This window comes from Haemorhous mexicanus, chromosome 5 (assembly GCF_027477595.1).
Source record: "Haemorhous mexicanus isolate bHaeMex1 chromosome 5, bHaeMex1.pri, whole genome shotgun sequence".
Classification (NCBI taxonomy): domain Eukaryota; kingdom Metazoa; phylum Chordata; class Aves; order Passeriformes; family Fringillidae; genus Haemorhous; species Haemorhous mexicanus.
The window spans coordinates 22,943,588-22,965,198 of NC_082345.1; the positions used below are offsets into that span (position 1 = coordinate 22,943,588).

Below are 21,611 nucleotides of genomic sequence, written 5' to 3' on the forward strand. Positions count from 1 at the left end.
CTGACTGCATTCCAGTTAAGTGTTATGTAAAGAAATTACTTTAAGCATTAACACTTCAGTCCCTTTATCACCAACTGTGCTGACCAATTGTTGCCAGTATTATTTTCATTCCACCTCCCTGCTACTGCCAAAGGGAATTCAGTCATAGAAGTGGTTAAGATTATCTCACTTCACACTGTTCCGCCTTCAGTCTTTTTATAGCACAGCTGCCTTGTAACATTACTAAGTTCAGAGCTGCAGTGGTGCTGTACTCATGCTCATCAGCTGAGAGCTTTCTGTTTTGCAGCTGGTTTATTGATGTGACCATGCAGCTGTTCTCTGTCACACTGAGCTTAGAAACAGTTCCACCACAGGTGAGATGTGAGAAGGCAGCTCAACATAAAAGGCGATTTCTTTCTGTATTGTAGTCTGAAACTCTTCAATTTGGTACACAAGGTATGAGTGGAAGCCACATGGTGTGAAGGGAATTTTTCTTCTTTTTTTAAAGGAATGATGTATATAAGAGATCAATGAGGGTAAAAAGTATTTCACTTTAACAAAAACGATTTTGTTGTCTGCATATTATTCTTCTACATATCAAACATTCAAGCCCTGTTTATTGAACTAAGTTGAGGGGGTTTTTTACTGATAGGAATACAAAAAATAATCAGTAAATAATCTGTGTCAACTACTCCAGTGAATTTTTGCACTTCAGGATAGTAAAATTAATGAAAAAAGAAGCTATGTAGAAAAATTTTTGAGTTAATTTTGCTGCTGCTGTCTAAGTGATTTGGAAGCTACATGGAAACCTCTTTCCTGCAGTTTACTACCAAATGAAATATACCAGGAATCAAACACTGCACAGTGAAATTCTACTACATTTTCCAGGCTTGTTTTTTTTTTTTTTTCCTTTCACTGATTTTAGACAAAACTTCATACAAGACTGACCCATGTTTAAAGTTTAAATTATGTTTAAATGAATTTAAGTTTAACTTATACAAGCCTTTCAGTCCCACTTGTTCTGACTTTTTCCCTCTTCCAGCCCTTCCCTGAGCAATTTGTGCTGCTGGCTCCCCACAGCGTTTCCTTTTGGGTTCCCCTACCCCAGATGCAGCACACAGGCCATGTGTGAATTTTATGGCCCTTATGTGCAGTGCTCACCTGGCAGCTGCCAAGTACTAAATTGGGCACTTAAACCAAGAGCTGGAGGTGTTACCCTTTAAGCTAAAAAGAAAATTTAAAAAAGCGCCAAACTTCTACAGCTGGTGTTGTAACCCCTTGCCCTTGGTTACCTGTAACAGGTTAGGAACATTCTGGAGCTGGTTTCTTGTATGGAATGCATGTTTTGATCTAAGCTCTGATGGGAAAATTTGGAGCCAGTACTGTTGCTTTCTCAGGTATTGAAGCTAGAAAATTCCATTCATGCCATGTCAGTGGAATGTTTTAAGAAATGTCACTTGGATTCTTCAATGTTGAGTTCAAGATAGCTTTTGTTTTTAATGGAAAGTAGGGAATGTCATCAGTAGGTATGGCCAGAAACCATGTACTAGAAATTTCCTGCATCACCCCAGGCCTCCTCTCAGCCCATGTCAGCTGGTAGAAGAGTTTGGGCTTTCAGCTCTTTACCACTATTTTCTGCTTGGGATTATGACATGCACAGATCTGTGGAAAAGGAAAAGTCACCAGTTAGTTTAAACTACCATCACTTACGTGCTACTCTTTAATTAATTTAATTGATGACCTTTGTAGAACTGCCTCAAGTGAATTTGTGTCTGTTTGAATGAACAGATTTGGTGTCAGCACTCTGAAATAGTAACTGACTGAAGAGTCAAAGAAGCATCCAGAGATGGAAATTTCTTGTGCCATCATAGTGGGATCCAGAAGACAGAGTCTCATGATGATCTGATAGGCTGTAAGGAGAGAAGTGGAGGATCACTGAAAAATCTGTGTAGGATTTGGCTGAAGCAAAAGTATACTAGCAATGCAATCTTGTGGTGCATTTTGTAATCACTACTAATTTAGTTGATGGGTTGGGTGCCTGCAGCTGAGAAACTGAAATAAAAGTTAGGAACTTACAGAAGGACTAAGATAAAATCCCTGCTGCTTTGATGCAAGAGTTTTGCTTGATAACCAGTGCTTCCACCAGCACCTATAATAAAGCTGAGGGGTAGTACAAACTTTTCCCACCAATCTGTTTCCATTGCACAGCCACACTGTAATTCCCAGAGTGGCCTCACAGAGAGAGTTAATGCTGTGTCCTATCTCTCGCTGATCAAAGCCCATTGCTGATTCTAGGGTGTGCAGCAAATAATTGGAACTGTACATTTCCTGTCATTCATTGCTTTCCAGCACAAGCCTTTCCCCGCCTCTTTTTTTTTTTTGAAAATTCAGGTGTTTTCAATTTTTGAAACATTTCTGATCAACTCATTTGCAACAAAGACTTGTGCATTTCAAGGACCAAACCAGCCCTCAACAGCCTGAGACTCAGGGAGCTGACATAACAACAGAAGGGATAGTTCAGAGGGTCTGTACCTCTGCTTATTGCTGAACTAAAGGAGCAGCTGCACAGCAGAGCTCTGCCAACAAGTAGCTTTAGGATACTTTTTTTTTTTTACCAAGGTGAAAAAATGGAAGTACATAATTTTCCTGCCCTACAAGTGAGTCACCTTACTTTTGCCATAAAGAATGAAAATTGGAAGCTCAATATATTACCACCGTGTTCTGTGGCTGAATCAATGCTTGTTAATAATGTATAAACTGTTGCTCAGTCTTTTTTGCTCTAGAAATCATTTGCATGATCAGTTTCCCTTGCCTCCATATATTTTTCTTTAATTTTCAAACAATCTGCTTTATAAAATACACATCTCTATGTATCAGGTACCATTATTATGGGATTGCAGTGAAAGAAAACTCCCAGTATTATGACGTGATGTATTCTAAAAAAGGAGCAGCCTGGGTCAACGAAACGGGAAAAAAAGAAGTAACCAAACAGACAGTGGCGTATTCACCACGATCCAAACTGGGAACATTGCTGCCAGAGTTTCCAAATGTCAAAGATTTAAATCTGCCAGCTAGTCTGCCAGAGGAGAAGGTAACACTTTGGAAATCTTTTCTCAGCTTGTCTTGGTTTCTTTTTTCCCCCTGCACTGGATGAAAGCTTTGTTTAATATATAAAGACTTAAAACAGGAGTAAGTTTAATAATGTCTTGACTTGATTTATGGGGGGCTGAATTACTTCATCTAATAGGAAGAAATATCTTCCCTTAAAAAGGGGAGCTGACACTATCAGCTGTACAATATTTGTAACGCCTGTGCAAGTTTTTTTTAAAGTTACATTACAGACAGCAGGGCAACTTTTAAAATTATGTGATGTTTGCGGGCAACTTTTAAAATATGTTGCAGCCCTCTAATCTGTGAACACACTTGATAGCAAACTGACAAACAGTTCTAATGCTTCTTGAGTAGAGAAAGACTTACCGAATTTTTTCTTCTAGAGTAGAAATTCAGAGAATCCTATCTGCACATATGAAAAAAGTGCTCTGGCTCCTCTTGGCTGAGCTTGCTAGGTTTTTGGTTCTATTCACATGTGTAGTATCAATGTGAAGTGGACAAAAGAATAGGGTTTTTTAGTTCTTTATGTCCTAATTAGGACCACATTCTTGTCTTTGATCTCACTGAGGCTTTTTGCTCCTCTTACATTTGAAGAATCCTATTGACAGAAAAATCCATTAATTCAAAGAGAGAATTTACTTTTGAGAAAAACCTCATCTTGCAGCTAATCTAAATACAATTTAACTAATTATTTTTGCACATCAAGTTGCACATCGATAAGGAAAAACCTTGCTTTTTCTGTGCTCTGTGTTCTGGTATTTTAAAAGAGGATTTCTTAAAGCAGAATGAACTTTTGTGTGTCTCCATTCTTTTTCAGGTTTCTACCTTTATTATGATGTATAGGACTCACTGTCAGAGGATACTGGACACTGTAATAAGAGCAAACTTTGATGAGGTATGGTTAGAAACTGCAGTTGCAGTTTTCTGATCCATTAGGTATCAATGGATTTTAGACCTCATTTTTTATGTTATATTACAGACTTAGGGGTTTGTGATGCTCAGTGCTTTTCAGGATCAAGGAACAATAGCTGTACTTGACTATCTAATATGTGACTGATAGCACTAAATCTCACTTATAATGCTGGGTGAGTTGGAGGAACAAAAGCAATGAGAATGTTTTTGCCCTCTGTTCTCCAGCAGGATTAAGGTAGCAATATCCCCTTACAAGATGTTGGACAATCCAGTTCTTACAACTTGAGAAGTGTGTCCACCAAAACTTTTCAAAGCTTTTTGTTGGGACTGAGCTGTCTGAAGGAGTTCCTCTGTGTGCTCAGCAGAGCCAGGGCAGGTGTCACAGCACCAACAGTGGGCTCTGCTGGTCTGTTAACAGCAATGCAGAGTGGTGGGGGGATTACAGCCTCCCTGATATCCCGGAGAGCCATAGCAGAAGTCTCCAGTTGCTCTGTTGTACTGCAGTGCAGCTAGGAACACACACACACACACTGCTCAGCAGTGAATACCATCTCTTAGAGATGGATAAGGCTTGTACCTGTTCATATCTTACTGAATCTGAGGGGTTGCTGGCAGTGGATGCAGACAGCTCTATAATTAGAGCTGAAAAATAAAATGTTTCTGGAGTGCAAGCAGGTTTATATTACATGGGAAGATGGCTTCTTATCTAGCATAACAAATCTGGCTATGGAGATACTGAGGACCTGATTAAAATATGATATTCAGATCCTGGAGAAAAACAAATCAAAGGAAATGGGTCTTTTGACTCTCTCTTCTGAACAATAGGAGAAAATTCCTTGCTTTTCTTCTTTAATTCTCACATTCTTCTGGTTTAAATCTAGTTTTGCACTACTGTACTGAGTCTAGAATTTTCCATGTGAGAAAAATACTTGACTCATTCAGGACATTTAGGTGGGCGAGTCTCAGAATAGTTTCTTAAGAGCAAGATGCTGTATTTTATTAGTTATATCAGGATCTAGGGTAGGGAAGGGGCTGAGCAGCAGCAATATATAAATGGCAAATACTCTCAGCTGCACATGGTATGGTTGCTTACTTCACTACAGAGTGTGTGCAGAAAGTTATAATTCGTGAGTGCTGGTGTTCTGACCCCTGTGGAACTGATCATATCATTCTCTGAATAACACCTTTATATCCTACATTCAAATTTTCAGAGGTATATTTTGCTGTGTCTGAAATCTCTCCCCTTTTTTTGTTTTCTTTGCCTTTCACCACTTTTTCTCCACTTTCCTTCATAGTGGAGGAAAGATAAAATCCAAAAGTGTAGTGTTTCTTTCCAAAGCAAAGACAGAATATGGTATATTGACCCTTGTAAGCCATTTGCTACCTTTCCCTCCCTCCCTCCCTCCCTCCCTCCCTCCCTCCTTCCCTCCCTCCCACCCTCCCTCCCGTCCTAGATTGCATTCCTTTGTACACAGGGACATAGTGCAAAGAGAGAGAAAAAGGCTTGACATGTGGAAGCCAAAGAGCTAAACTCATCAGCCACTGATGGAAGATAAAAATCCAGTGATTCCCATGGGTGTCTCTACTTCAGTGACACAAAGACTCCCTGTCACCAACCTCGAGTGTCTCCTCACCCTTTGGCTGATTATCCCATTTTGTGCTGCATTACAGTATGAGCCTGTGTAGTAAAAGAACATGCCTTGCCTATGTTGCACCCCATTAGCCCACCTCTAAAACAAAAGCTGTATAAGCATGATAATTTAAAGGGAATGATATTTGTGGCCTTTGATTATTTTAATTTTAACATTCCTGCTTCTTCTCGTGATTGCAGGTTCAAAGTTTTCTTCTGCACTTTTGGCAAGGGATGCCTCCTCATATGCTGCCCGTACTGGGTTCTTCAACCGTAGTGAATATAGTGGGAGTTTGTGACTCAATTCTGTACAAGGCAATTTCTGGAGTTTTGATGCCAACTGTACTACAAGCCTTACCTGACAGGTAACTGACCCCTTCTAGCTCAGCTGTCTTTGTTAATATTCCTTTTCTTCAAGAATGATACCAGTTCTCAGAGAGCGGCTCGCTGCCACTCGTTTTCTGACTTTAAATCACAGTGTCATTTGAAAGGAGTTGAAGAGCTTACATGTTCCCGAAAAGATGCTCAGATTTTAACAAGACTTGTATTATGAAAGACTTGGAGGGTTGGGGGGGTTTATGTGATGAAGGATACCACATTCTTCTTGGTTTCTTAATGTTCAGTTAAACCCAAACTAAATTCACTATTCCAATCCATGTAGTAGATTTCAGCTGGTCTCTTCCTACCTGGAGTTCGTGTGAGTCCAAGAATTCTTGTTCATAGAGGTAAAGTAGGACAGAGGTCAATAATCCACAGCAAAAAGTGTAATCACTGAGTGCAGTCAACATGTTTTCCCCTCTGGTTTTACTTGTGTGCTCCTCAGGAAGCCATCTTTTTCTAAATAGTCTTGTGCACCTTCAATATTATTTGACTGATGGAGTAATTTGTTAAGAATATTGCTCTAGGAGTTTTTTATTGGTACTGTGTGTTTAGCCCTTAATATTTTAAAGTTTCTCTTATCAAGGAAAATGTTTTCACAATGTTGTTCTGCTCTCCTATGTGCATTTCATGACTGCTAAAGTGAAAGTATTTTACACAAGACATCTGCTAAAAGCATAGGCTGTTCTTGATAAGACATATACATTTTTACAGTCTTTGCCCCTCACCCCTCCCCAGTCTATTGGAAGGATTAAACAGAACAGCAGTCCTTTTCTCAAGCTGCTTAGTTCTTTCATAGCAAATAAGGAGAGACTTGAGTTGAATATAAACTTTTGTAATGCATATAAAGGGCCAGATTGTGGCTATTAAGCCATAGCCTGCACTGGAGGGGGTGAAGAAGGGTCTCATTGCAATGGAAGCTCCTGAAGGAAATCTTGCTGACTCAGCCAGAATCCCCTGAGATACTTCCAGGGAACAAATTCTGGCTATCCAGAAAAGGCATTTTTAGTGAGCCCAGCAGTTGTCCTCCATCCCCTGTTCTCTATGGGTGTTTCTGTGGAGCAGAGCAGGCTGATGGCCATGTTTATTTTACCACTTTGTTGTCCATGCAGTGTGCTAGGAGTACAAACAGAAAAAGCTTCTTTGTTGAAAGGGAGAAGTTCCTTGTATCTTTTCTCTCTCATTTGTGCATTTCTAGCATTGCTACAGGCAGTGCAGCTTTGCCTGTCAGAGCCAACTCTTAGAATCCTCTGCACAACACTCTGCAAGTGTTCCTAGGAACTGTCTTTTTTTACTGAAGATTCCTATGAGAAGGGCAGAATGAGCTGCCTACCAAGTTTAATAGGAAATGATGGAACCATCAGGAAACAGTAGCAAGAAAGAAGAGAGAAATTTCACTTGTGTGGGAAAGTTCCAGTTCGGTGCACGGCTAAGCAGGCAGGTCCTGCTCTACCTCCAGTTCCCCCACCTGTGTGTGCTTGGCCTGAAAATTCCTCCCCACCACCATCATCGCTCACTAACTGGCTCTGGCCTGCAGCAGAATTGGTTGTTGCTCCACTTGAATATCCCCTTGTACATCTATATAAATGTGGGCATAACTGAGCTGAAATCCGAGCTTTGATTTATTGTCTTCTTTAAACAGCTGTGAATTCATATTTGTAGAGAGTGGGAATGATTTTATTTAAAATAAAAATACTGTTTGTATCAAATTGCCGAACAGAGATGGGAGGTTTTGACCATGGTGATAAATTTTGCCTTTCTTGCAAAAGTTGTCAGAAGTTTCAGAAATTTTTCTTCATGCCTACAAACCAAAATATGTTAGCAACTCTGCATAATAATGAGTTGTAAATAAATGACTCATGGTCTTCACACGTTCACAGCTTTTATAGTGCAATGCATAGAGTAAACACGGTGTGATGTTGTGACTTCTTTTTTCAGTTTGACACAGGTGATTCGAAAGTTTGCGAAGCAACTGGATGAGTGGCTGAAAGTAGCTCTCCATGATTTACCGGAAAACCTACGAAATACTAAATTTGAGTGTATGTATTGCCCAATATCTCTCCTGTTAAACTGGGAAGGATAATGTTTATTGATCACAAATTAATTGGAAGTGAGACTAGTGTTCTTTTAGGAATTAAAACCTGTCATCATTATAAATTTTGCATTCACTAAGAATTTCCACTTATTAATGAGAACCAATCTCATTTAGTGAAATGAGGCACCACTCAAAATGAGAATTTATTTTCCTTTCTTGTGGATTCTGATAAGAAATTAATTTTGTTGATAGTAAGCAAACATTAAGGATGATATTAGGCAAAGAAAATTATTAAACAAACCCTTAGGCTAGCAGAATTTGAATACAGCTTGAGGCCCTTGCTCAAAAAAGTGCCAGAGTTAGAAATGAAGGAGATCAAATTACCCTGTCACCGCAGGAAAGGGCACTAGTCCTTTTCAAATGTGCTTTGTAGATGCCTGCAGTGCACATCACCTATTGATAAAGCCTGCTTTATTTCACAGCTCTCAATTCTTCGCCTTTCATGAGCACTAAATTCCACACCACAAAGTTAAAGGGGAAAAAAAAAAACTAATTTAGGAGAAGGATTAACTATTTTGATCAGCGTGGAAAATTAGGTGTATATGTTACTGAGAACAGTCAGGATGGAAGTTGGAACAACTAATTTCAGGGTGTTTTGAACTGTTTACTAATTTGTTTTAAAAATTAAATCGTCTGAACTGAAAATATGCTTTACCACATCTTTTTTCCATTCAAAAATATCAAGAATCTTCAACAGCAAAATCTTTGCCAATCTTACAGGCAAACAGAAAGAGATGGACAGTACACTCTCTAGTTGTTCTCAATCTGTATTATTTAACTGCCTTTATACACAGTATGGAGGGAAAGCTTACTCTGTGACGACATCTAACTTCTCTTTGGATAGATCTGCAAATATGGTCCTTTTGATATAAGGAAAATACTGTGTGCTCCCTGCCTTTTACATGGGCCTTTGTTGATTCTGCAGCTTCTTCCTCCTCATCAGAATTTGTGATAGGGTACACTGCCAGTGGAGGTACTGACAGGAGGAACTGCAAGCTTTGGTCATTTTTGCAGTTTCCAAGGCACTGATCTCAGACAAAGAAATGCACAATACAACATTTTAAAAGAATGTTCATTTTCCAAGAATAGGAAATATTTTAATACAAGGTCCCTATCACTTGCAAACAAAGAGCTAAACTGGGAACAGAGGACTGGCAAGTTCCTCCTGGACCATTTTAGCCCATAACGTATTAGTATGTAATGCAAATTGTTTTGAGAAACTTTGATCAAATTCTACCTGAAACTGGATCAGAGTTTAGCCCCTACTAGTCCAGTCAAAAGACTCCTCCAAAACTTAATTGCATGAAGATTTAGCAACCTTTTCTCATTTCCACCCATAATGTAGCCATTGTTATTTTATGTGCACTTATTCTTGCACCAACATTTTTCTTTCTGTTAAATAGTTCTTTCTGTTCTCTAGCTCCTTTGTGTAGCAAGAGAAAATTCGCTATGCTGAACAAGCAAAGCTTTTCCATTGTCCTCTGTTTCTCTTGTCGTGTCATTATTCACAACATCTATAAATAATTGCTTGTAATATGCCTCTGTAAAATTGATTGAGCATCCAGATTTAAGGGTTTAGGTCAAGGTTTAAAATACGTTAAAGCTGGGCTAGCTGAGTGCATTTCATGTAGCCACAATTTTGTATAGGAAACTGGATATATATTTTTTGTTGTTGTTCTTGTTTAATACTTTCTGAAATAATTATCCTTATTTAGCACAGTATGTAAATATGTATCTCATCTTTCCTGCAGTGTCCAGAAGATTCTCACAAATACTACGGCGACAGACATCACTAAATCATCTCTGCCAAGTAAGTATTTCAGTTTCTCAGGTTTGATGAATGCCCTTTTTACAGACTTTTCAAATAATTTTATGAATTGACAGGTTGGACTTTATTCAGAGGAGGAGATCACATTAGCAGTTTGTCTCCAATATTTGTTGCGGCTACCTCTACAAAATCAAAAGTAATCACTGAAGAAAGCTTTTCTAGACAACTGGCAACCCCTGATCATTCAATTCAGCAGGGTACTTTCATGAAACAAAATTATTATTTGATTTGAAGAGATGGTTCATTTCCAAGAAATAAATGAGAGACATTCCATTGATTTCAGAGCTGCTTGTATTAGGCCAGTTGCAAAGCAAGAAAAATTTCTACATGCCCAACAATACATTCCAAGTCTAATTGTATGTTACAAATTAAATGCAAATTAGTAAAAGGGAAAACAGCTGAATTGGGTTTTAAATAGACTTGTTCTTGTAACCACAGCAAGTGAATATAGAAGCTGCTCCAAAGTGTTTGGTTTTCCCCAGTTTACATCAGAATTACCTGTAAAAAGTCACGAAGCCAAATTCTGTGTAGTATAAAAAGGGAGAGAATGCGTTGAATTCATTAATGTTTCATGCATTTATTGGCAGGAATAGGTTATTTTCCCTGTCACCTAAAAGCTCCACTTTTGGAAGGTATATCCAAAACCCCAGGTTAACCCTGTGAGGGGTGAATCCCACAGAAAGAAGCTCTAGGGAAATAGAAAAGACTCCTGCAAGGAATTTTTTTTGTAGGTTTTTTCTGCCATTATTTTAGTGGTGGAGACAGAGATACTTGAGCTACCTATCCCCAAATACCATAGATCATCACTGCACCCTGGAGGTCCATATCCATTCAGAGGAAATGAAGATAAAGAAACCACAATCTTCTGCCTCAAACCTGGGATCAAACCTCTTAGGTGAAGAACTCTTCAAGTGCATCACTCCCTTGGGGAAGCTGATAACCTTGGTGTGTGTTGTCATCTCTGCTTCACTTACAGAGATCTGTGTATATGACCATGGCCTTGTGTCAGTTCCTTTACTCTGTCCATCCTCCTCATTACCAGCAGCAGATCCCTGTCACAATCAGCCAAGACACAGACCTGATGAGGATGCCTTATAACCTTTTCATGTGCCTGAGGGAAGAATGAGAATCTTCACAGATTGGGAGAGGGGAGGGTGCAAACCTGAGTGGGGTTTTTTTGGTATTGGTTTGATTTTTTTTTCTTCTGAAGCTTGAAATGATAACCAGCAGAGCTGTTAGACATTAAGGGGTCTAGCAATGGCAGCATCAGATTAGTGTTGCTCATTATGGTTTGTGGTGGATGCAGTCAAAATACTTGCAGTTGATTAAAGCAGGCAAAATGACTGAAGAGTTCTCTTGTTAGAGGGCCCTGTAATATCCATAAGACATCAATTTGGTGGGTGGGGGTCCATGAGGAGAATGAACTTAGTGAGCCCAGCTAAGGAAGCATAAAAGGGGATAAAGCCTATTTTTTAACCTAATAAAGCATGAACTAATGAATAGATTGAATTGGATTACAGGCATCAAGAACAGTGATCCACAGTGCAGACATCACATTTCAAATGCTGGAGGACTGGAGGAATGTGGATCTGAATAGCATTACCAAACAAACCCTCTATACTATGGAGGATTCACGGGAGGAACACAGAAAGCTCATCATACAATGTAAGAGCAGAATCTTCAAATAAAGCCAGGTGAACTTGGCTTCCTGCTGTGAACAACGCTCAGAGAAAGTAGTGCTGGTTTTTCAGCCATTGGTTTGCTTGGAGGCTTAAGATAAATATAAAGACATTTACCAAAATGTAAGGCAAAGCCCTGTCAAGGTCTTATGTTTTGGGGCAAAGATCTGGGCACCATTCTGTGATGCATTCCTTTCTAGTTCCCAGAACAAACAGTGGCACAAAACTAGCACCCAAATTCAGGAGGTTTTTTTTTTTTTTCATGAACCTGAGCAAACTAAATCTATGAGTTAACCATTGATTGTGTAAAAGTCCAATCTTTCCTGCTATAAAATTGCAGGAGAATTGTCTTTTGAATGGCTTTGACACTTAAGTGGCTGTGTATTTGAGTCCCTTGTAAACTTGTTTATAAAAAGCTCCTTTTTACACAGTGTTTTCATAATCAAGAGCATTTGGTGGGTTAAGCTTTTGCCCTGAACTGTTATGACTAAATAGAAGTCCCATATCAGACAAGCTCATTGGATAATTTAGTTTCTGTCTAGTATAGTGAAGGGTATGGACTTGAAAGTGACTTTGGAGATATTGGCAAATTGGTTTTACAATTAAAGAGCTTTTGCAAATACAAAATATTCCTTCCATCATGCAGCAAGTGTTGCATAGTTATAAGATCAGGCGTAACCCAAAGCACACTGAGTTTTGTAGTTTGGAGGCAACAGATATCTTTAACATCCTTCACATAACCTCACTTCCTGTGAACCTGCCTGTTGTATTGCCATCTCTCTCCTGAAGAGGACCAGTCATCTTTTACCCAGAATCTGCCTGAACAGGGCACAACCCAGGCAACCACTTGTGGGAGCCCAGCAAGGGTAGGTCTGCTAGTGAGGTAACTCTTTCAGGAAGTGGCTAGGAAGACAAGGTGTAACACCTTCACATGTACCCTGGACCCTACAAGGCTGACTGTGACAGTCATCCTACTGCGTTAACACTTGAATTCTTCTCCTTTGTTCAGTGATGGGCCTTGCATTCTCTGTTAGCTCTGTTTTCCAGGGAGAGGTTCTTGGTATTCTTTCCTCTCTTCTTCACTCTTGATTCATTTCATGGCCCTCTTCCCTTTTGAGGAGATAAGAATTCAACATGGCAGCAAAGAAGGTCGTATACAGTGAGACTGAAGTCCAGAAGCTGAGCAAATCCTTCTGTCATCTGTTACGTTTTCAAGATCTATCCAGCATCATACCACTGGCAAAAGAAAAAAGAATTTTCAAAGTTATACTCCTTAGTAGCAGCAACATTTTGCTTGCCATTCAGAACATCCCTAATGTTTAAGGAATCTTCTTGCGTATGTGCTATTAGCGTAATAAAACCAAACAGAATTTTCCTGAATGCTGTTGTATTTGTGCAAGTTTTTCTGTATTTTAGACCTTTATAGTCCAATAAAAAGTTATTCAGAAATGGTAAGCTAATAGCTCATAAGATGGGATGCCAATGAGGTGTTGAGAGATGTATAGAGAATATTCCAGGACTTAGATTTCCCCCCCCATGTTTGATGTTTATTCTGCTTGACCAAAGATTTTTTCACTATGCCTAGTATGACTTATATGGCATCAATTTAAGGCCTATTTTCATACTCTTGTTACTAAGAATCAAGGAGGTACAATTTCAGCTACTATAAGTAGAGAAAAAACTCCCAGGTTTATAAGCCTATGAACAAACTGATAAAGAAACAGAAAAAAATCACTGGGTATAAAAGAACCTCTTTCCTATTCTGCTGGACTACCTACCTCTGACATGATTTCTGCTTTATTCCCTCATTCTCAGATCCTGTTGAGGTATTTTTAGCAATCACTAAAGGCTAAACGTCTAATTTTCTCAAATAGGTTGTTGTACACAGTTGCATTGCTCCAGCAGCAAAGCAGGCAACTGATTTGTTTTTCTGCTCTTGCTCCCCTCTTTGCACAGCATATGAATTACTTCATCTGTTGTATCAGGCAGTTTTTGTCCAGCCAAATACTCAGGTAAGGAGACAACATTTAGATTTCTCTGTGATCCTGTTCTGAATAAAGGGAGGTTGCCCATTCAATAAAAGAATGAAAGAAGATGAGGGTGGCACAAACATCATTTCCCTTCTTCCTCTACTAATGTTTCTGGTAACTCAGCCTTTCCAAGTCTCAGTTAAACAAAGTTGTAGTCAGGTGTTTAGCAAATGCATTCCTGCTCATCCTCCTGATCCAACAGAATCAGAGAGGTGTTCTTTGCATTATTTTTGTATAGCCTCTCTGGCTCATTTCCTTAGCTATCATCTCTACGCTTTGCCTCCTGCACCCCCTTAACTATCTTTCCTATGGAGAGAAATTCCTTCCTCCTGTTATTTATAATTAGTTGTAAATGGAATTGCTTAGCGCATTGAAATCATCCTGTAACACAGTAGATAGGAAGTATCTTTCATCTTGACCTAGTGGGCCTTTTATCTTAGCTGAGTTGAAGAATTAGTTTGTTAAGGTGTCAAAGCCCATGATTCTTTGTCTTCCAGCCATTGGTTCTTATATGTAAATGAGGCTTGAAGTTTTAAGGACTGCTATTGAATGACTTTTTAACTTTTTGTATTGAAATATTAATATGTGTACTTGGAAAAGATCAAAGAGTACACAGGTTGCCTTTTGCAACTCTTCTTCATAATAAGTAGAGTATTTCTCCACTGATAGCAGTTTGTTTTGAAGAAGTTTATGGACATTCTGTGTGTGTGTGTCTGAGATTGCAAATAGATGATTTGCAGCAGTTAAATCATTTTTGCAACTACAGCATTATGGAGATGAGCGCCCTATCAACAATATTCATTCACTTGGTGCCGAGAAGATTCTTTATGCATTTGTAAATCAATTTCATGCATGATATTTTTTCATCACTGGGGCCAAGGCCTAGTTTCTCATTCGTCATAGAGAACACCGTAAACATTTCACTTCTGGGAACGCTAGACAACTTAAAACAACTAATTTAAAAATAGGTTCTGATTGACTTGCATTAAAAAAAACTTTCAATGACCTCATCACTTTCAGTAGATACAAAATAAGAGACCCAGCAAACTTTTTGGGTCAGCACCAGGAAAGATGCATTTATTTCAGTTAAGCAATCTATTATTAAAAAAAACACAGAAAACTTGCGATTCTTTTGGTAGCCTTTTGTGATTTGTTTTTCTTTTGTTTGAAACAGAATTCAAGTTCTAAGGTGGGCTCTTTTTTTTGTTTCGTTTTGTGTGCCAGTGTATCAGGAGTTTGATCACCTTTTGGAGGAGCAGTCCCCCATTGAGTCGTACATTGAGTGGCTGGATTCCATGGTGGACAGATGTGTTGTAAAGGTTGGTAAGGAGGAGTGAGTCACTGATGTGCATTATGATCTCTATTCAGGTAATACATTTTTAGAAAAAGCAAAAATAATAACAACAACAACAAAAAAAGAGTTGGTAATGAGCAGGACTAAAGCAGTAGTGGGTGAGATCTCACCGGTTTTCATGGAGAATAGCTCACATTCAGGATTTTGCTTTATTCTGCTCTTGTTTATTTTATTCCAAAAGAGTGTATTCAAAAATGAACAGGGTTGAGGTTTCCAATCAAATCAATATTTCCAGGGATATGGAGAGTTGAATTCAGAGTCAGAGTCATCCTAGTGGTACAGTGCAAAGAAAAACATAATCTGGCCTTTTAAGATTTTAATGAAAAGGATATTTAAGCTAGCTAATTCATCTATATACAGTCAAATGTGAAAGTCTACATTGCCATCCAGTCAAGGACACATTTATGTTCCTTTTGAGCTGATATGGAATACCAAAGAATTGTATTTTATTTTCAGTAAAGTACATGGAGAAACCTGCTAACAAAGCTTTAAAATGTATTTTCAAAAACGATCCGGCATCACCATAATTTTACATAGAGTATGAAAATGTGTAACCAACTATTTTACCTTTTGTTACTTCTTTGCATTAGGATGTTCTGTTAGAATTTCAACTCTTCATTCCAGTTGTTAGGGCTCTGAAGTAAATCCAAAACAAACCAAAATATGCTGCCTCTGCCTCTCCCTCTGCTGCAAAATAGCCATATAGGAAACAAATAATTGTCCAGATTACTTGAAATACTTTGATTGTTTTGGGAAACTTCTCTTCTAGTCAGTGGAATGCAATTTGAAATTCAGGCTAGAGCTGTTAATTTTAATAAAAAACTTGGCATGAATTGTAATAAATTAATTTTAGTAGCTGAATGGTGAATCTTTTAAGTCACATATGGCTATAATAAATACATTTTTGAAGAGTTAATGCCTAAAGTGTGCTTTCTGGAAAATATTTTTCTTAGTAAAATGACTAAGTGAATTCACAAAAATAAAAACAAGAAGGAACCAAAAACTTTACATTCAATAATAAATCTCATTTGAAATAGCAATATAAATTTGCAGTGCAAATCAAAAATTGATTATAAATTGCTTCCTTGACTAGGAAGCGAGAAGGAACATGTTAGTAATTAGGTTAAGATGAAGATCTGAGCAATTTTTTTGCAGTCCTTTTATCATGTATAAAGGAGATCCAGTCTTGAACAATACTTTATTGTTTCCTCTTTCTGAAGGTTGTCCATGGTTATAAGGTGGTTTTCTGTTTAAGGCCATTTTGAGTTTGGCTTTTCTAATTTGTAGTGTATATTTTAATGTGAAGATAGTGGTAAGTAGTTTTTCAGTGTAAAAAGAGAAGGTGGATATATGCATCATTCATCTGTTCTGCTGATAGAAATAAAAGTTTCTCCATGTCAGGCACATCTCTCTTCTTGCAGGTAGCTGTCAAGAGAAAAGGCTCTTTGAGGAAAGTAGCTCAGCAGTTTCTCCTGATGTGGTCCTGTTTTGGCACTCGAGTGATCCGGGACATGACTTTGCACAGTGCACCCAGCTTTGGTACTTGGATTTTGTTGCAATAATTGCATGCCACAGTCAAAAAAATCTCTATGCCAGCTTGTAATGTACATTTTAAGTGAAAACATAATCAGTTTTCACATGTCCAGTGCTCAACTGAAAAATAGATTGGGGCTATTGACATTTGGAAATAACACTTAGATGATTGTCTGCAAGCCGCAGCCAGGGGAGATGAAAATGTTGCTACTTCTCCTGTTTGCTGTTAGGAGCTGCAGGGATTCATCACATGGCAGCTGGGGGAGTCCATTACAGGAGCATTCCCTAATGCACTTCAGTGCAAAGTGAGCCTGCTTAGCCAAACCACTCTGGCCACGTGTTGAGCCAAGAGAGGTGACTTTGTGCTGAAGTGGATGAAAAGCTTTCCAGTGAAACACTTTGCCAGCTCTCCTCTTAAAGGACATAGCATTTGAAACTGGTCTTTGCAATGTGAGTGTGCTTCTATAACCTGGAGAGGGTGTCTTCCATTTCTTAAGAAGTCAGGTAGGATGAAAAAATAGATTTTTACTTTTTAAATGAAAAATCATGTTGCTTTTCCACCCTGTTTGAAAGGGGGCTTTGTCCTCGGATACAAAATGTTCAGATTAAAATCAGTCAGAAGCAAGAATGACTTGACTGGTGTGCCATGAGTGTGAACATTTAGTCACTTGGGACCAGACTTTGCATGAGGGATGCTTTTTACAAATGCACATTTGTCTGAATATGTTTCTAGAAAGATCAATAAAGAATGGTTTTATATGGGTATTGCATTGAACAACAGCTGCAAGGTTTTCTGCTGGCTGAGCTTTGGTGTCCTTTATGCTTTTAGAACCATCTAGTAGTATAAATTGGGGTACTGTCAGTGAGATATAATATGATATTTTTAATACATTTTATATATTTATAATGCATGTAATATTTATTTTTATAATATGTTTATATATTATAAAATATATAAAAACTATTTTCATTTCCACTGTAAAAGAGTTTTCCAAACAGGTGTTAATGACATCAGGATAGTGAGTGTCCCCAAGGTGATTATAATTTTCAGCAAAAACCACAAACACGTTCAGGTGCATTGCCAGTGGAGGCAGGAGGAGCCCTGAAGTTTTGAACGTCAAAACCATATCCTTATCCTATCAGGCAGCAGCCTGGGTTATCCCTACACAAGTGCCATAAATTTTATTTAGCTATGGACACAAATTTATAATAATCTACATTAATGATGCTATTCTTTCACTGCAAAGCCATTTGACATATTGTTTGTGAATTAGAGTTGAGCAAGTTCTAAAAGAATAACCCCTGAATGTAAAAAGCTCAGAGCTAGATGGCAGAAACTTTCCTGCACCTAATTTATACAGTTCTTTCTAGATTTTCTGAATTATTTATCTATTAAGTGAGTTCTGTGGAGAGAAACAAAGACTGATTTACCGTTCTAAGTATTCACACATAATATAACTTTGCTCTTAACTTAGATAAAAAGTTTTGCATTTTTACTGCATTGGGAACTGTTTCGGTGGACTGATTTGTAATTAGTTTTTCTACCTTAAACAAATGTAGACTCAGATGCTCATAGTGTAATTTTTTTAAAAGTGAAATAATGTGTTAGATGATTGCATCTTTATTATGTACAGGACAGTATATTGTTACCTTTGAAACAGATGATTCCAAAATCTGATTGAAGGAAATGGCACTGGAGTGACTGGCACAAAGATTTGATTTGCAAAGCTTTTAAGCATGGTGACATGGGCAGGTTGAAACAATCTCTGGCAGAAAAGAAAAGCTGCTCTCTCTCTCTTGCTTCCTCTCTCTTTTTTCTCTTTCTGCCTGCCTCCCTCTTTTCTGTATATGCATATCAAAGGCACAGTTGGTGGCAATGTATGGGTAATACACCCAGTATATAAAGTAACTAATTAGTAATAGAAATTCCGTTATTTTCTCCAGATCTGGAAATCTCGCTGTTGTTTTACTATTTACACATAATTGCTGTATCTCTTAATAGATGCTGATACTTACTGTGCCTTAGCTGGGCATTGCCATGATTTCTGTTAACCTCTGAAAATTGGAGCCAAGTGCTATTTATTGCTGTACCTACAGTCTCTTGAATGACTTCTTACCTTTTCCTAAAGAAATTATTGTTTTGCTGCTTACAACTGGATCCGTTTCTGTACTTAAATATAGACTTGAAAGAACCCAACAGTTTCATGTGAGAAACAGTAGCTTGCAAACACAGAATAAATAATGGTACATTGTGCTGAATAGCCATTCACTGTGAGGCTGAAATGCATGCCCTCATATCAGCTTCACTCTACAGCTTACATTTCATTCTACTTACTCAAAAATATAAAAATATTGCATTCGTTGCACTCAGTACGAAAACCTTGTTTGTCTGGTGTCTTTCATGCAAATCTGAGCTCAAAAACTCATTGCAGAGCTTAAAAATACAGAGTGGGAGAAATAATAGGGGAGGAAGAGAGAAATTCAAAAGAGTGACAAGGGCACTGGAGTGTTTTTAAATGCTGCATTCACTATTGCCAACCCCAAGTCTTCAAAATAAAGCATTAGACCCCCCAAAAACAAAGACATTTTTTAAAATACCATATCTTGGGTTCTTGTTGTTTGCTTGCTAGCACTACAGTGTTTAGAGTTTGCACTTCCAAATATTTTTATGAAAATACAAACAACTTTCCTTTTTTTTTAAATAAAGGGTGAGTAAGGTGTTTGATGGAAAATAATAAACACCCTGAGCTTTATACCACTACTTGAAGTTTGCCAGGATTTTAGCCTGTTTTTCTTACCTTGAAGTTACTTCTCAGTAGTAACTGCACTAGAGTCAATAGAAACTTCCCACTGAAAAACTGTAAAGTCAAGAGAAGAGTGAGCATTTTGTGGAGATTCTTGAAAATCTGGGTTTCAACTGGGGAAATCCTAGGTCAGTAACAAGGTGCTCAGCCATGTCTGCTGTCTTTATTGCATTGCTAAATTGAATAGAACTTCATACAGCAAGATTTTCAGCCCACAGGATTTTTAAAAACAGGTTCTCTGCAGTACTTAAGTGAAGATCCCCACTTTTTACCCTTGAAAGTCTGGCAAAACCTGTTACCATTTTGATCTGCTTAATCACATGAAACAAATAACTGGATGCTTCAGGTTCACCAGCAGCCAGAGATTTCCTCCCCATGGCAAAGGTGTTGCAGTCAGGTGTATCCTGTTTCTGTGCTGCCTTTCCCAAAAGCACAGGGGCACATGCTCATGTCCCAGTGTGTGTGCCCAGCTCATATCAGTGACAACAAAACCATGCAGGCATGGAGGGAGGGAATGAAACACAAAGACCATCAGGGTCACAAAGAAAAAGAATGTGCTCAGAGCTACTCTGAAAGCTGAACTGCCTGCTAGAATTGAATAAGGGTATTGGTCTTTCAAAACACTTCTGCCCTACAACAGCATGTTTGAATACAGTAGTTGGAGTAGGGGTAGTTGTGCTTCATTGTGATAAAAGCTAATATCTCAAGATAAACCTAACTTTTTTCCCCATGAAAGTATTTCTCCTCAAATGCAATAATGGAATTTCCAAAGGAATACCTCCACATGAGGTATTTTGGGTTTGTTTTTTGTTTGTTTTTTTTTTTTGTCTGGCAGCAGTTGATCTTTGTTTCTATCTCAGATGATGACTTTTCTCTGATTTAAGCTAGCTGCTGGATGAGCTATTATTTTAACCTCATTGTACTTTATGTATTAGAGTTACTTAGTGATGTAAATGAACATGTGTTAAATACTCCAGGCAAGTCTAAATGAACAAAAGAGCTTTAAAAAACCAAACACATTGTATGATAAAGTCCTGCCTGGAACTACTACAGGTACATAATGTCATGGAGTCTGTTGCATAAATTGAACAAACTCCACCTTGATACTTGTCAGTGTCCCCCTGCAGATGGGTGTTAGTCCTTTCAGGTGGGCACAGCACAATGTCTTAGCTCTGATGTTGCGCTTCTCTTACTTTGCCCCCCAAAATATGTCTGCAGTCTCTTCTTACACATCTTTTTCTTTTTTTTTTTTTCCTTGTGATTTGTGATCTAGGGCAAACATTTCTTCACCATCTCTGATACGTATGCTTTATAAATTATGGGAAGCAACTCACTTTCCTTCTGTGCAGGTAGTTCCAAAATTCATACCAGGCAGCTAGCTTGAGATTCTTCTGACAGAAAATGATACGTCCTTTAAACAGTCGGAAACAATTCTACTGTAGTGCAGTTGGCAAAAAAAATCAGTGCTAATGTAGGAGAAGAAGAATCCTTCAAGTGACAGCTCTCAGCTAGGTAGTCTTCTTGCACCCTAAACCACACCTGGTTGTAGAAGCCAGTATAAATCTAGGAATGAACAGTTTGCTACTCCCTCGTTTTACTTTGACCTCTCTTACCTTGAGTAAGAGAGATATTTCAGTACATGCAGGCAGCCTTATTCAGGGCTGTTTGTGTTGAGTACTGTAATAATTGGTTTAATGAGTGTATTGAGACAGTCAATGGCTTTTTTTTATTTGTTCACTTTATTACCAGGGTCTTTTCACCTTATTCACTTGATGTTTGATGACTACGTATTGTACCTGCTAGAATCACTCCATTGTCAGGAGAAAGCTAATGAGCTAATGAGAGCAATGAAGGGAGAAGGAAGCACAGGTGAGTCTGTTCTTTTATTCATTATTTGTTGTTTTATTCCACTGTTTGTTCTACTTTTTATGTTAAGACATATCTTTATCCTTATCTAACCTGCTGAGGCTTATCCAGGAGCAAAGCACTTCTATCATGATGTGTAATAAATTATTTGGAAGGCATCCCTGGTTAATTCTGAAAGAGAACTGCCTGCCTCACAGTGTCACTCTGCATGTCTGAAACCCCATTCCTAAGCACTTGCTTGGTGTTTCAGTAAGAAATTTTTGTACTGAACCTTTTATCTTAGTTAATCTTTCTAAGCCACCATTTAATTTCAATGGACTCGGTGTTAATACATTCACTGACATCAGTGAATTTGTACCAGTCTAAATAAGAGGAAGAGATAGCAGGAGTGAGAAAAGACAAATGTCAAAGC

General features: G+C 38.3%; 1 protein-coding gene across 1 annotated transcript in view; it reads left to right on the forward strand.

Annotated features, from left to right (window-relative positions):
• The window catches only part of RFX4 (regulatory factor X4), an 86,388-nt gene that overhangs the window by 45,475 nt on the left and 19,302 nt on the right, over positions 1-21,611 (forward strand). Inside the window, exons 6-14 of the mRNA XM_059847865.1 lie at positions 2,857-3,070; positions 3,908-3,985; positions 5,834-5,997; positions 7,949-8,049; positions 9,857-9,915; positions 11,454-11,598; positions 14,867-14,961; positions 16,418-16,535; positions 21,083-21,202. Of these exons, the coding sequence (XP_059703848.1) occupies positions 2,857-3,070; positions 3,908-3,985; positions 5,834-5,997; positions 7,949-8,049; positions 9,857-9,915; positions 11,454-11,598; positions 14,867-14,961; positions 16,418-16,535; positions 21,083-21,202 (1,094 nt within the window). The remainder of the gene's footprint in view (positions 1-2,856; positions 3,071-3,907; positions 3,986-5,833; positions 5,998-7,948; positions 8,050-9,856; positions 9,916-11,453; positions 11,599-14,866; positions 14,962-16,417; positions 16,536-21,082; positions 21,203-21,611) is intronic.